The sequence below is a fragment of the Procambarus clarkii genome, chromosome 66, assembly GCF_040958095.1.
Source record: "Procambarus clarkii isolate CNS0578487 chromosome 66, FALCON_Pclarkii_2.0, whole genome shotgun sequence".
NCBI classification, from domain to species: Eukaryota; Metazoa; Arthropoda; class Malacostraca; order Decapoda; family Cambaridae; genus Procambarus; species Procambarus clarkii.
The window spans coordinates 9410501-9427603 of record NC_091215.1 but is presented as its reverse complement, the minus strand read 5'-3'; the positions used below and the strand labels follow the sequence as shown (position 1 = coordinate 9427603).

Here is a 17103-nt window from a genome sequence, read left to right as displayed (position 1 = left end):
TAGCTTCCTCATTAACCTGGAAATCTGCAGGAGGTTGCTTTAGTACAACTGCCAGCAATTGTATTGTAGGCAAGTTCATATATGACTATTACATTTCCAAGAAGAGAGACGGAGTTAGGATCAAGCACGCGTCAACAGCACTGCTGAGTAAAAGGTTCAGAGAATGTTGCATCAGCACCAGAGCTGTAGTGTGAGGCTCTAGTGCGAGTGTGGCCCCCCCCCAGGCGGCCCTGTATTGTGGTCGCGTGCCCCCCCCCCCCCCCAGGCGGCCCTGTATTGTGGTCGCGTGCCCCCCCCCCCCCCAGGCGGCCCTGTATTGTGGTCGCGTGGCCCCCCCAGGCAGCCCTGTATTTCGAGTGTAGCCACCAGGCAGCCCTGTAGTGTGAGTGTAGCCACCAGGCAGCCCTGTAGTGTGAGTGTAGCCACCAGGCAGCCCTGTAGTGTGAGTGTAGCCACCAGGCAGCCCTGTAGTGTGAGTGTAGCCACCAGGCAGCCCTGTAGTGTGAGTGTAGCCACCAGGCAGCCCTGTAGTGTGAGTGTAGCCACCAGGCAGCCCTGTAGTGTGAGTGTAGCCACCAGGCAGCCCTGTAGTGTGAGTGTAGCCACCAGGCAGCCCTGTAGTGTGAGTGTAGCCACCAGGCAGCCCTGTAGTGTGAGTGTAGCCACCAGGCAGCCCTGTAGTCTGAGTGTAGCCACCAGGCAGCCCTGTAGTGTGAGTGTAGCCACCAGGCAGCCCTGTAGTGTGAGTGTAGCCACCAGGCAGCCCTGTAGTGTGAGTGTAGCCACCAGGCAGCCCTGTAGTGTGAGTGTAGCCACCAGGCAGCCCTGTAGTGTGAGTGTAGCCACCAGGCAGCCCTGTAGTGTGAGTGTAGCCACCAGGCAGCCCTGTAGTGTGAGTGTAGCCACCAGGCAGCCCTGTAGTGTGAGTGTAGCCACCAGGCAGCCCTGTAGTGTGAGTGTAGCCACCAGGCAGCCCTGTAGTGTGAGTGTAGCCACCAGGCAGCCCTGTAGTGTGAGTGTAGCCACCAGGCAGCCCTGTAGTGTGAGTGTAGCCACCAGGCAGCCCTGTAGTGTGAGTGTAGCCACCAGGCAGCCCTGTAGTGTGAGTGTAGCCACCAGGCAGCCCTGTAGTGTGAGTGTAGCCACCAGGCAGCCCTGTAGTGTGAGTGTAGCCACCAGGCAGCCCTGTAGTGTGAGTGTAGCCACCAGGCAGCCCTGTAGTGTGAGTGTAGCCACCAGGCAGCCCTGTAGTGTGAATGTAGCCACAAGGCAGCCCTGTAGTGTGAATGTAGCCACAAGGCGGCCTGTAGTGTGAATGTAGCCACCAGGCAGCCCTGTAGTGTGAGTGTAGCCACAAGGCGGCCTGTAGTGTGAGTGTAGCCACAAGGCGGCCTGTAGTGTGAGTGTAGCAACAAGGCGGCCTTCAGTGTGAGAGTAGCCACAAAGCGGCCTGGAGTGTGAGAGTAGCCACCAAGCGACCTGTAGTGTGAGTGTAGCCACCAGGCAGCCTTGTAGTGAGTGAGGCCACGAGATAGCTATATAGTATGAATGTAACCAGCTAGGTCCAACTTACTGTGTTCCAATGTGTGATAAAGCCAAGGACTCAGCAGTGGTCACTGTAACATTGATGGGGAATGTTTGTGAACATTGCCCCGCGAGTGTTACTGAGGGAAGAAGCAGGAGGAACCTGGTGTGTGGTCGCTCTTGGCACAACCGACGCAGGGTTGTAGTCTTGCCCGCTCCAGCAAAGGCGTCGATCTTCACAACCTGGACAATAATTATAACATCATTCACAACCTGGACAATAATTATGTCAGTCACAACCTGGACAAAAATTATAACATCATTCACAAACTGGAGAACCAACTATAATATTTACAACCTGGATATCTATTAAACCATCTTTCAGACCCTGGACAATAAATTATAATTCACTACCTGTACAACCAGTTATAACAATATACATCCCATATAACAATTGTAACGTCCCTCAAAATCCAGGAAATTAAGTTGTCATTCACAACCTGGACAACAATAATACAATCATTCACATCTTGGACGATAAATATAACATCCATCAAAACCTGAACAATTATAACATCAATTAAAACTTGTCAATTATATAGCATCATTTACAACCTGGAAAACAATTACCTACTTGATTTATAACTTTCTTCTCAACCCTGTACTGTAAGTGTATACAATCCGGTGTGTACTGTAAGTACACACATAGTCACGTTACTTATATGACTGAATTCTGTAAATAAGTAATTATCAAAAAGGCGGTACCAAACCGGGAAGGCTATGTAGCACCATCAAATATGCGGGATTATCAGGGGTCGCTAAATATCACCAAGGATGCCAATACGAGAACAAACGCATAAGGCGACGATATCAAAAGTATCCGAGTCACCAAGAATACTATCGAGAGACAAAGCGACCATGGGGGACAGTCGGAAAACGAGAGACACTCGTCCCGGAAGTCAGGACATTCAACAAGGATATGCACGACCGTAAGAGGGACAATACAATTATGACAATAAGGAGCATGGTGGCGCTCCAAGTTACCATGAGTTAAGCGATTATGGCCAATACGCAACCTCGCCAGAGCCGTATCCCATCACCAGTTATAGTGGTAGGAGGACGGTCACAAGAACACACAACTGTTAAGAGAACGTAGTTTGTTACCAGTAACAGAAGACCAACAAGCCTGCCAACATGTAAGGATGGACGATTGGATAACCGGGTAAAAGTCGGAATAACGAAAACCTTTATGGGAGATGGGACAAGAGCGGACAGCTTCCCTAGCGGGAGCATCCGCATGTTCATTTAAATTGACACCAACATTGCTGGAAACCCAACAAAACTCAACCGACTTAAATTTACTGTGAACAAGAAACAGCCAATGCTGGATCTTGACAACCACTGAATGAACCGGATTATAGGACCCGAGAGCCATGAGGGCACTACGAAAGTCAACAACAACTACAAAGGAAGATTGACAACGAGAAAGCAGGAGACTAAGAGCATAGAGAATAGCATAAAGCTCTGCTGTGAAGATACTAGTCTCCGGAGGTAAGCGACATATAAGCGTCATCAGGAAAAAACAACAGAGTAGCCAACACCGTCCACAGACTTGGACCCATCGGTGAAGACGGAAACGGAGTGGAAGTGAGAAGAAAAGTGCTCAAGGAAAAGGCGTTTTAGAACCGTAGGAGGGGTAAAAACTTTAGAGATGCGGGTCAAGGATGTACAAAACTGTGGAAGGGCGACTCTCCACGGGGGAAAGAAGGACCAACACGAGGAGAAATATTAGAAATACGAACGGAAAGAGAATCCTGTAAGCGAGGTAATCGGACAGAAAGAGGGAGGTGGTGAAGAGGAACAGGAACCGCAGGAGGAGTAAAAGTTAAAGCACGACAGAGGCGAGAGGAATGATGTTGCAAAGACCGCGCAAGATAGCGAAGACAGTAGCGATCACGGTTGTCCTGGAGAGATATTAAGCCAGTGTCATCATACAAGCTGAGGACGGGAGTCGAGCGAAAGGCTGAGGCGCAACCCAGTATGGTGCAAAACATCAGGACGGTGAAGAGAAGAAGAAGCAGACGAGTAACCAGGGCAACCATAATCCAGCTTAGACAGGACGAGAGAGAAATGTAATGCAAGGAGTGCGCGCCTATCCGCTCCCGAGAAGTATGGGACAATACCCGAAGGAGGGTAAGGGCCTTAGAGCACTCAACACGGAGGTAAGAGATATGGGGAGCCAAGACAAACAAGTGTCAAAGAATAACCCCAAAAGCTTCGTTGAATCTTTGTACTCAAGAGGATGAACATAAAGTGACAAAGAGGGACGAAGAACGACTCGTTTCCGAGTAAAAGTCATGGCACAGGTTTCAGCAGTAGAGAACTTGAAGCCATGATCGGTGGCCCAAGACGACTCGGCATCAATCGCAAGTTGAAGCCGGCGTTGAAGGAGAGGTGAATCATCACCCTGACAGAAAAGAGTAAGATCATCGACATAGACAGCAGAGAAGACGCTGGAAGGAAGAGAGGAAAGAAGACCATTGAGGGCAACAAGAAAAAGAGTAGTGCTCAGAACACTACCCTGGGGCACACCTTCGTATAGCTGAAAGAGGCAGAGCGCGTGGTACCAAGCCTCATCCAAGGAACGATGAGAGGGGAAGCTGCGGAGAAAGAGGGAGATGACCACATAGGGCAAAAGAATGAAGCTGGGATAGAATATGATATCGCCAAGTGGTGTCGTAAGCCTTTTACAGGTAAAAAGAGAAGGCAACAACGGAGGTCATCGCAGCAAAAGCAGTACGAATACAGACCTCCAAGTTCACCAGGACATCTGTTGTGCTGCGGCACTTGCGGAAATCAAATTGAGAAGGGGAGAGGTGGTGGTGGTGTTCCAGGAACCACATCAGACGAACATTAACCATACGTTCAAAGAGTTTGCAGACAACTTGTTAAGGCAATAGGGCAAATGACCTTAGGGGATGTTCCCAGAGACCCTGGTTTGCGAACAGGGAGGACAACGGCATCGAGCCAGTCCTCAGGGACTGACAACGACTCCCAGATCCGATTGTACAGACTCGGTAAATACCAAGACGTGCACGGAGGGAGATGGTGAAGCATCTCATAATGAAAGCCATTGGAGCCCGCTGCCGTAGAACCGCAGAGGGCCAGGGCAGAACGAAGTTCAAAAAGAGAGAAGGGATCGTCTTAGGGAAGTCGAAGACGAGTGCAGAAATCTAAAGGACAAGATTCAAGGGCAGGTTTACGAAAATGGAAAAATTGGGAAGATGAAAACCAGAGCTAACAGAAGAAAAGTGGGAACCCAATTCGGTACCGACCTACAATGGGTCCGCCTGAAGAGTACCACGGAGGTGAAGGGCCAGTGAAACATCGGGAATGAACTTACCCGCTCTCTTGCGGATATGCTTCCAGATCTGTGGCAGAGGAGTTTCAGACGTAATGGTGGAGACGTAAGATGCCCAACATTCACGTTTAACCATACGGATGGCCCTATGGGCCACCGCACTTGCCTTCCGAAAGAAATGAAAACAATCGGGCATCTGCCGACGGCGGTCTCTTCCAGGCTGCACGCTTACAGTGGACAGCCTGAGCACAATCTGCATTCCACCAGGAAACGCACTTCTGTGGACCCTGAGAGGAAGAGCAAGGAATAGAGCACAGGGCAGCGTCGAAGACTCATGAAAAGGAGGAGAGAGCAATGGAGAGGCAGAAGGTAGAGGTCAGAGAGAGCAGCACTGAGGGTAAATAGATTCCAATCCACTTTAGCAAACTGCCACCTATGAAAGAAGAGGGGAGGGTGAAAAGAGAAAAAGGTAACAAGGATGTGGAAATGGTCACTGCCATAGAGGTCATCAAGAACCTGCCACATGAAATCTAAGTAAAGAGACGACGAGCAAAGAGAAAGATCAAGACAGGAAAGGGTGCGAGTCCGAGAGTCCAAATGTGTGGGCTCACCAGAATTCAGAAGAGACAGGGAAGAAGGGAGGATAAATGGCTCAAGGCGACGACCTCGGGTGTTCGTCAGAACATTACCCCAAAGGGAATGACGACAATTTAAATCACCTAGCAGGAGAACAGGCTCCGGAAGGAGTCCAGTAGGTGTCTCAGATCAGGAAGAGAAAGCGGGACACTCGGGGGGAGATAAATGAAACAAACTGTGTACCGTTTCCCGACAAAGATACGAGCAGCAGAACAATGGAGAGGCGAACGAAAAAGTAAGGGGACAAAGGGAACATCAGAACGAATCGAGAGCAGAAGAGTTAGGAGCCTGTGACGGTGCTCCACCCCTTATATTTCTCCCACGCCTGCTGTAACGCATCACCCGTGGTCTGCTGGCACCTGTGGGGTCTTCCTTCATTCCATGTGTGGACCGAAGAAGGAATTGACAGAATATTGAGCAACAAGTGCTCCAGGAACAGGTGTTGTGCAAGAGTGGAGTCTAGGCAGCGACGTATGCGACAGCTGATAGCTTCACAGTGATGACGTAGTGGCTGGGCCAATCCTCCGGAGGGAATCAGTCTGACACGACACGTCAAGGTGGTCGGATGTGTGAAGATTGATCCTGTCAATCTGACAGTAACACGCCACTCCCGTGGATCTTACGCGTCACCCGTAGTCTGCAAGTACGCCAGAGGTCTTCCTTCATTCCATGTGTGGACCGAAGAGGGAATTGACGGAATATTGAGCATCAAGTGCTCCAGGATCGGGTGCTGTGCAGGTGAAGTCTAGGCAGTATCGTCTGGGACGTCTGATAGATTCACAGTGACAACGTAGCGGCTGGGCCAATCCACTGGGAAGCAGTGAAGAAGACACTAATCGGGAATCCGAACGACTGCAGCCGAGACGTAGGCAGGAAGCCGTTATTGGGAGGAGAAGTTGACGGCCGGGAGACCGACTCCAACCCTACAAGAAGTCGTGGAGGAGCACGGACCTGCAGTGGAAAGGCACGGAGACGACGTGTTTATGGTGGGACGTTGATTGAGTTCCTGGAGGATACGACAGGGTGTGTGTGGGGACGTTCCCTACACGAGGCAGGAGCCTGGACCAGGAGCTACAACTCGACTCTCACCGGAGGATAGGTGGAAGTAGGTGATTCTAGTTTCCCTCCCAATTCCCCTTTAGTCAGCTATATTATTTAGCCAGAGTATTTTGTATGTCGTGAGCAAGGCTCACCCATGTCACAGTAAGGCACCAGTGTGCAGAGTGGGACTATATAGAGTACTCACGGAATTTATTATTATTATTGGTGTGTGCAGGCACCCGGAGTAATTGATGAATTTACTGTGTTGATAATGTCTTTCATGAGACTTTTATATGATCATTTAGTGAGAGAATATATATATAAATGTGCCAGTATTTGGTATTAGGCTATGTGCCCAGTAACTATGTTATTACCATTATTGATATCTGATTTATCTATATATATATGTCTATGCTTGTGTATTGAATAATCATTCATGTGTGCAGTGATTGTGTTATCGCCTACGAGAGGAATTACTGAATCGAAGAACAGTAGCGTGGTTAAGTGCATTCATTGTAATTATTATTAAGTACAGTGCATTACTCTAGTACAGTGAAATATCACGTTAAGTGCTGTAGGAATGAGTTATTGAACTTGAGATCAGTGTGGCGATTCATTGTGTTCTATTTGCCATTATAGAAATATTGTGTTGATGACAAATATAGTGATTCATGTGAATTTAAAGAAACAGGCGCCTCATGCCAAGGCAAACAAATAAACGAACATTCGCGCGGTGGGAGTCGCCCAGCTGATTTTGACATTGACGTGAGGGGGAGCATTGCCAGCTTGGCGAGTTCATGATTATATGTGGGAACGAGCGACTTCCGCCTGAAACAGCTGTTTGCTTATTGATATAATCTTGTGATGTCTTTGAATGAGTTTTAAGTAAAATACAAAATACCTTGGTGTTTATATCATCCCCTCCATATTTCTTGTGGCTATATAATACCTGAAAGGAAATAGAGTGATAGAAATAAATACCTGCCTGATATCAGATCTATTGAGTGTGTTCTTGCCACTGCTACCACAATTCAACAAAACCACTGACGCGTTACTGGACACCGGAAACACCAGTTGGCGACCTTGTGGTTAGTAGTAGAGCCCTGTGTCGGGGCGGGCACACAATAGTTAAGAGAACAAGTTGTGTTTCCACTCTTTCTCGATCAGAGGCCGGTTGGGATTGACTGGGATACTCTCCGGGCGTACAGTGACGCCGCGAGGATAGAGTGAAGACCCACAGGGCTACAGTGAGTGACCTTGGGTATACTGTTACTCGCCCCTCACATGGTGGTGAACCCCGACAAGCCCCAGCAATAGCTGGGGGGTAGGGGGAGAGAAAGGAATAGCCACGAAAGCAACCAGGACGAGCACCAAGCATCGGCTCCTGGAGACAGACACAAAGGGGCGAATACCGCGAAATCAGAAGATGGAGTTCCAGGAAATTGGCGTAAAAACCCCGAACGTTCCATTGAAGAATAGACATCGACGAGAAGAGAAAGGACAACAGAGAACAAGGTAAAAACAAAGGAGAAAGAGCAACATAGCACGTTGTAGAAGATCAGGGTCGGGATCGGGGTCAGCAAAGTCAGGGTTAGGGGGCATGGGTAAACTGAGCAAAGACGGAGAGACGGAAGTGGGAGAACAGACCAGAGGAGAACGGGCGGGGTCCGGAGGAGGAAGAGGAGGAGGCAACCGAGAGGAGCAGTCCAAGGACAGCAGCAGGAAGAGGGAGAGTAGAAAGAAGGGGAGCGCACCTCAGCAAGAGCAGCAACCGAGAGGGATGCGGGGCCCAAAGAAACCTCCATAGCAGGAATAGGGGAAGCCACCACCGAAATGAGAGGGGGGCAGGAGTGAGAGAGTCAGAAGTAGGGGGCGAGGAAGAAAATGAAGCCTTCTTATGCACCGGGGAGGAGGGAGAGGAGGAGCAGCCAGGTTTACGCTTCTGATTTAAAGAGACAAGTGTCCCAGCCAACACTTACTGGGCAACGGATTCCAGCATCTCAACAGGAGAAGCTGAACGAGAGCACACACGACGTCCGTTAGGAGAGCTATGGACAGCACCCCACACTAACAGGCGGTGGGAAGAGTCAATAGACGGAGGAGAAGGATGGGAAGGAGGATCGAAGGGAGATGAGGAAGAAGACACAGAAGACATGACAGACCGGGTAGAAAGAAGGGGAACCCCAGACAGAGGACCAGGAAGAGGACCCTTTGGGAAAGAACTCAAAGGTACAGAGGAGGGGGCAGTGGGCGTATCAGGGTCCAAGGCCTGGAAACGGTTGAGAGTCTGAGGAAGGTGGGAAGGATGAGGAGAGGAAGAGCGCAACACGCGAGCATAAGAGACTTAAGCACAAGGTGGGAGCCGGCGAACCTGGCGCCTCGCCTCGGAAAAAGATACAACTCGAAGTTTCAAGTTGAGGACGGCTGCCTCAAGCTAGTAATGGATACACACACGGGAGAAGGTAGGATGGGCCTCAAAAGCCAGGGATGGGCAGAAAGCCTGGGGAGAAGTGCACTCGACTTAGTGTGACCTTCACCCCTACACAAAGGACAGAGAAACAGTCCCAGAGCAGCGGAGGGTACCATACCCAAACTTCGAGCACTTGCTACAGAGCCGAGGAGAGGGAATGTACTCCTGGACAGAGCACCTGGCACCAGCAAGAATGACAGAGGGCGGAAGGGTCCTACCATCAAAAGTAATCTTCACAACCCGGAGGGGCTGACGGCGACGACCACGAGGGGGACGAGTAAAAGCCCCGAGAGCAATGAGGGCACTACGAGAGTCGACAACAACTACAAAGGAAGATTGACAACGAGAAAGCTAGACACGAAGAGCATAGAGAATCGCATAAAGTTCCGCTGTGAAGATGCTAGTCTCCGGAGGTAAGCAACACATATAAGTGTGATCAGGAAAAACAACAGTAGCCAACACCGTCCGCAGACTTAGAACCATCAGTGAAGATGGAAACGGAGTGGGAGTGAGAAGAAAAGTGCTCAAGGAAAAGGCGTTTTAGAACAGTAGGAGGGGTAAAAGCTTTAGGGATGCGGGTCAAGGACGAACTAAACTGTGGAAGGCGGACTCTCCACGGGGGCAAAGAAGGAACTACATGAGGAGAAATATTAGAAATACGAACGGAAAGAGAATCCTGTAAGCGAGATAACCGGACAGAAAGAGTGAGGCGGTGAAGAGGAACAGGAACCACAGGAGGGTAAAAGTTGATGCACGACAGAGGCGAGAGGAATGATGTTGCAAGGACCGTGCTAGATAGCGAACCCACGTTTGAAACAATCAAGGTACCCCACCTCCAAGTTACGCGGTAATTGGTTCCACAAATCAATAACCCTGTTATCAAACCAGTATTTACCCATGAATTTCCTAAATCTAAACTTAAATTTAAATATAAACTAAATCTTGTATTGAAGTGATAGCGATTTTTTTTCCGTGTTTATTTCCATCCCGATTTTTATATCAGCAAATTTGCAAATATTGCTACTCAAACCCGAATCTCAAACATATATAAATGTTGACCAAACAACCCACTAGAAAGTGAAGGGACGACGACGTTTCCTTCCGTCATGGATCATTCTCTAGTCGATTGTGCGAGAAAATCTCGAGGGAGTGGGTAATGGTGGGGAGGACGAGGGGATGAGGTAGTTAGGGATTGTGGAGAGGACAAGGGAATGGGGGAGGGAGAATTGATAGGGAGGATGTCTGGATTGGGAAGTGGGAGATGGCGGGGAGGACGAGGGGACAGGGAGGGAGGGGGGGGGGTAATGGTGAGGAGGACTGGGAGACAGGGGAAGGTGGGTTTGGTTCAGCAACGCACATGCGTTACCGAGCCACAGTAATGCATGGACGGGTACAGCTAGTTATAAATAAATTCCCAGGACAGAGCCTTGTGGTACTCCAATTAGAACATTTTCCAACCTGTAACTAAGCCCATTTATACTAACTCTGTTTCCTTTGGTATAGCCATGTCCTAATCCAACTTAATATAGCACCCCCAATACCATGAGTCTCAATCTTTTTAGTCAGTCTTTCAAGTGGCACTGCATCAAAAGCTTTGCTGGAGTCAAGGTATACAACATCACAAACCTTACCACTATCTACCGCTTCAACTATGCTGGAATAAAATTATAGCAAATTTGTTTAACATGAACGGACATTTGTAAAACCATGTTGTGAATCATTTATTAATTTATGCTTTTCAAGGCTAATTGGCCGATAGTTTGAAGCAAGTGATCTATCTCCTTTCTTAAAATGTAGAACCCCATTAGCAACCATCCATGACTAGCATTCGGCCTGACTAATGATTTTTAAATACGGTAGACAATTTCTCGCCGAGCCCCTCTTTTCATTCTTTAAACACCCTTGGTAAACACTTCGTCCGGCCCTGAGGATTTGTTTGGTTTGAGTTTTACAATTTGTTTCATAATATCCTCCCTGGTAACTGCTAAACTAGTATACAGTACCTGTCCTCGTCCATACCCATAGATTTGTTCGGCTGAAGGCACAGTGTTAAGTTCCTCCTTAGTAAATACAGAGATAAGATATTTATTAAACATACTACTCATCTCTTCGTCATTATCCGTTATCTGACCTGTCTCAGTTTTTAATGGACCTATCCTTTCCCTAATCTTTCTTCGATATAACTGAAAAAGACCTTTAGGACTGGTCTTTTCTTGCCCTGCATTGCGAACTTCATAGTTGCTTTTTGCTCTCCTTATCTCTTTTTATAACATTTCTTATCAGCTGTTCGAATTCTTGTTCTAAACTGACTTCCTCATTCTTAATCCTTTTGTACCAAGCTCTCTAACTGTATGGTTCTTCATATCCTTTGTTAACCATTCCGGATCATTAGTATTCGATCTATTTAATTTGTATGGTATACAACTTTCCTGTCCTTATCTTGAAGTTATCTTGAGATGATTTGGGCTTTTTAGTGTCCCCGCGGCCCGGTCCTCGACCAGGCCTCCACCCCCAGGAAGCAGCCCGTGACAGCTGACTATCATCCAGGTACCTATTTTACTGCTAGGTAACAGGGGCATAGGATGAAAGAAACTCTGCCCATTGTTTCTCGCCGGCGCCTGGGATCGAACCCAGGACCACAGGATCACAACTCCCGCGTGCTGTCCGCTCGGCCGACCGGCTCCCATATGCTTAGAATATCCTTTGCTTAGGAATATTTTTAAATAAGTTATATTTTGAATCCACATCGAAATCCCTTTTAACATCACCCATCGTTGAGTTCACGTCTCACTCCAAGACCGGCCTACTCCCCAATGCCGAAGACTTTCCAATCTATTTGACCCAAAAAATTTCTTAGGTTATTTAAATCGGCTTTTCGAAAATCTGGGACTTTAACAAAATTTTCTCCTACAGATGTATTCCATTCTATGCTACATCTTACTTCTTTGTGATCACTGTCCCCTAGCTCAATCCCTATTTCGATGTCATTAACTAACAGGGAAACACAAATTAATCTAAAATATTATTGTCCCGAGTTGGTTCCTTAATGTGTTGCGTAAGAAAGCAATCGTCAATTCTTGAAAATCTTCTGCTTCATTATGCCCTGTTCTGTTAAACCAGTTTATTCCATTAAAAATAAAGTTACCCATGACACAAATACTAGGCACCTAGGTCCTCTAGATATTTCATCCCATAGATGCTTTGCTTCCATCCTGCCTAAGTTTGGTGGGCTGTATATACAATTCCTATTATAAAATTATTTGCTTTTCGTTAAATTCTAGCCAAATAGTTTGTGTTGCTCACTTTTGATTCCCTCCGAGATTACATTTAAAATTTTCCCTAAAATATATATGGCTTTTCCCCATCATCTTGTATATCTTTTAGTGTGAAGTAGTTTAAATCCATTTATTTGAAATTCGGCTAATTGTTCTCTATTTTCTACACATCCACGTTTCGGCAAGTGCAATAATACCTATTTTTTCCGTGCACACAAGAGCATTTAAATTGTGTTTTTTGTTTCTTAGACTCCTACTGATAGTAAAATATGCCCTAAGTGTACTGTCATTTTGAGGCCCTTCTCTTTCCCTGATCATTTTGCCAATTTGTTTCCCCTACAAACGCATTCTTTTATTACCTCCTTCCTCATTATCAATTCCCATACCACAATATACTAACAGTTTAAACCGAAATAAGCCCCTGCAACCACAGGTTCCAACGAGTTCGCAACAACAACTCAGCCCTAGACACATGCACCCCATCCCTAGTATACATGGCATCTCTTCCATAGAAGTGTTCTCAGTTATCTATGAAAGATATTGCATTTGATTTGCAACAGTTGTCCAGCCGGCAATTGACACCAAGTGCCCTCGACACTAATTCATTTCCAACGAGTTAAGAGTGAGTTAGGAGTGAGGCACTGATACAGAGGTTTAAGACAGCCATAGAATTAGTCAGGAGCAAGGGAGGAATCCCGATCATATGTGGCATTCTTCCAAAAAAGAGATGTGGAAATGAATGGTTGTCGGGGGCACTTGGTGTCAATTGCCTGCTGGAAAAATATTGCGAATCAAATGCAATATCTTTCATAGATAACTGAGAACACTTCTATGGAAGAGATGACATGTATGCTCGGGATGGGGTGCATCTATCAAGGGATGGGGTGGTTGTTTGCTTTGTTGTCGTGAACACGTTGAAACCAGTGGTTGGAGGCGTTTGTTTGGGTTTGAGGTTTAAACTGTTAATAGGTAGTTGTATGGGAATTAATATGAAAAAAAGGAGGTAATAAAAGTGTGTATGTATGGGAAACAAATAGGCACAATAATCAGAGAAAAAGAAGGGCCCAGGATTATAATAATTAGGGTATATTACACTAACAGTAGAAGTTTAAGAAAAAACAATTTAAATGCTCGTGTCTGCACAAAAAAAATCGATATTATTGCACTTACCGAACCATGGATGAATGTAGAAAATAAAAGTATTGCCTAAATTTCAAATAAATGGATTTAAACTATTTCAGATAGATAGGTATATTAGACGTGGAGGGGGAAAAGCCAAATATGTTAGGGACAATTTGAAATGTAGTCTCAAAGAGGGAATCAAAACCGAGCCCCACACACAAATTATTTCGATAGAATTAAACGAAAAAGCAAATAATCTTATAATAGGAATTATATACAGGCCACCAAACTTAGACAGGATGGAAGCAAAGCACCTATGGGATGAAATATCTAGAGCATCTAGGTCTAACAGTACGTGTGTCATGCGAGTCTAATTTTAGCGGAATAAAGTGGTTAACAGAACAGTGAATAATGTAGATTTTCTAGAATTAATTGACGATTGCTTTCTTATGCAAGACATTAAGGAACCAAAGCGGGAAAATAATAATAATATACAGTTATTGTTAAACAGACAAACACAAATTAATGACATCGAAATAGGGAGTGAGCTAGGGGACAGTGATCACAAAGAAGCCGGATTTAGCATATAATGAAGTAGATCTGTAGGAAAACATTTTGTTAAAGTGCCAGATTTTCTAAAAGACAATTTTAATAGCCTAAGAAATATTTTGGGTCAAACAGATTGGAAAGTCTTGGGCAGGGGGGGTGGGCCGGTCTTGGAGCGAGACATAAACCCAGCGATAGGTGAAGTAAAGAGAGATTTCGACGTGGAATCAAAATATACCTACTTTAAAAATATTTTAAGCAAAGCACAGGTACGTAATATACCATACAAATTGAATAGACCGAATACTAATAATCCATAATGGATACCAAGGGATCTGAAGAATCTTATAGGTAGAAAGAGCTTGATACAAAAGGATTAAACATTTGTACAACTGGTTAGAAATGTAAAAAGAGAGATAAGGAGGGGAAAAAGAAACTATGCCCAAGCTACCTTGGGTGATTATCCCAATCACCGCTGAGTAGTTGGTATGTTGTAGAGTTGAGAAGTGTCCTCTTTCAACCACGTTTCAGTAAACACAATAAAAGTGAATTTGTGTTCAATTGTTTGAATCAGGGCATTGACATCATCAAAGTGCTTGCTAAGAGATCTTACATTCAAATTAATTACAGAAACATTGTGATTACACGCTAAAACATTGTTTACATCATGTGCGTGTAATATCTGCAATTTTGATTAAAGTGCTGATTGTCATAGATACTAGATAAGAGTTTAAGGTCTGGATCTATAATAGTTTGCATAAGAGGGCTGTTTTACAGAAAAGCCAAAAAGACATTGATAAAAGAACTAGCTATGACAAAAATCTATATAAAAACTACACACAAAAATGATGTAGGTTGCTTAAGAGTACTTTCAGGTACACTGTAGGTAATTATTTGCACTAATGATCAAAATTGCACAGGCAAAGCAAAGAGCACAATGGAGCAGTGGTGACTAGTATATAGTCATAGGACATATGATATGTCCTACCCATAGGACATGCCTATCCTATGGGTAGTTATTGGGCCCAGACCCATCCTACAAGTGGTTTGGACCCCTTACCCACCTAGCAGGTGGTAGTAGACCCTATACCCATCCTACAGTAGGTAGTAGACACTATACCATCCTGTTTGCAGTAGTTTACCCCATAGACATTCCAACGTAAGATTTTCTGTTGACGTTCCTACAATACATTCTTTAAAGATTTTTAAAGCACAAACTAATGTGTATAAAGTTGATTAGTGAAGCACTAATCCTGAAAACTGAAAGGGACCTGAAAACTACAATTTTCGTTGTAAGTGAACCAATCACGACTATTCTATCTACGGCGATGGACGACTACTGTGAGACGTAAATTGGTACGTGAGGAAGAGTTTGTGCCTTGGAAAAAATGTAACGGAGTATACCACATATGTACTAATTCATATTCAACATATTGACTAAACATTAAGTCATATATGTACTGTCTTGTGCGAGAGCGGGTTGGGGAAAGAAAGGAATTGCCATGGAAGCAACCAGGACGAGCACCAAGCATCGGCTCCTGGAGATAAGACACAAAGGGGGCCAAAACCGGGAAATCAGAAGTTGGAGTTCAAGGAAATTGGTGTAATATCCACGAATGTTCCACTGAAGAAGAGACATCAACAAAAGGAGAAAAGAGAGCAACAGAGAACAAGTAAGAAACAAAGGGGAAAAAGGAACAAAGCAGGTCAAAGAAGGTCAGGGTCAGCAAAGTCAAGGTTAAGGGGCATGGGTAAACTGAGCAAAGATGGAGGGAAGGGAGCGGGAGAGCAAACCACAGGCGGACGAGCAGGGTCCGTAGGAGGAGGAGACAACTGAGTGGAGCATTCAAGGACAGGAGGAGGAACAGAAAGAGGCGCACCCCAGCAAGGGCAACAACCGAGGAGGCCAAAGAAACTTCCATAGCAGGAACAGCGGGCGTGACCACCGAAACAGGAGGGGGATGGAGCGAGTGTGTCAAGAGGAAGGGGAGGGGGGGGGGGCGAGGAAGAAAGCGAAGCCTTCTTATCCGCCGGAGGGGAGGAAGATGAGCAGCCAGGCTTTCGCTTCTGACTAAGAGAGACAGGCGTCCCAGCAACAATGTACTGGGCAACAGACGCAAGCATCTCAACAGGAGAAGCAGAACGAGAACAAACACGATGGCAGTTGGGAAGAGTGATGGACATCAGCTCGCACTGACAGGCGGCGCGGTTAGTTAATAGACGAAGGAGAAGAACGGAAAGGAGACGAACGGGAAGGAGGATTGGGGGGAGACGAAAAAGACACAGAAGACATGACAGACTGGGCAGAAAGAAGGGGAATCCCAGACAGAGAATCATGAGGGGTCCCTGCGGGACAGAACTCAAAGGAACAGAAGACGCGGCGGTGGGCGTGTCTGGGCGTAAGAGATGGAAACGATTGAGAGACTGAGGAAGGGGAGAAGGATGAGAGCAACACGCTAGCATAAGAGACGTTAGCGTAAGGCGGGAGACTTGGAGAACTTGGCGCCTCACCTCAGGAAAAGACTAACGTTCGGGACCCAATGTAGAGGGAGCTACGGAGCCCAGGCTTCCAACACTGTCCGACTCGAGGGCTTGGTCGCCCAACCCATGAGCCTGAGAAGGTATAAGTGGAACAGAATTAGACATACAACGAGAGGTCAGACTTTCATTCACGAATGTGTCCCATACCCACCATGGAGCCACAATTAGAGGCAGGACACCCAACAAGAAGATATCGCCGATCATGCCGGGGCCCCCTAGGGGTGCGTCGTGAGTATACGCTCCACAAACGCCACCTTAAGAACCGTCAGTCCGTCGAGAACGGGTTCAGTGAGGAGAGGAGGATTGACAATAAAGAGATTCCCCTCGCTCTTGACATCGGGTACTACAGTTTTACGGGTGCAAGAGTATACCTCCTCAAACACCTGGGCATCAAAATAGAAAAAGTCCAAAAGAATAATCAAAACAGGCAAAAGGTCGGTAGGAAATAACAATTAGAAAGGAGAAGAGGGGGTAAAAAAACGAAACAAGGAAAAGGAAAAGTTGCCAAAGCATAATTAGAGAGGACAACAGCAGAAGCACAAGGCTACAAATGGACAGAGGACCGTCCCAAGGAACATTACACACTG

At 46.3% G+C, this 17103-nt stretch overlaps 1 protein-coding gene across 1 annotated transcript in view; it reads right to left on the bottom strand.

The window, feature by feature from the left end:
* The window catches only part of LOC138355201 (F-box DNA helicase 1-like), a 168384-nt gene that overhangs the window by 31017 nt on the left and 120264 nt on the right, over window positions 1–17103 (bottom strand). Inside the window, exon 5 of the mRNA XM_069310055.1 lies at window positions 1574–1767. Coding sequence (XP_069166156.1) covers window positions 1574–1767 — 194 coding nt within the window. The remainder of the gene's footprint in view (window positions 1–1573; window positions 1768–17103) is intronic.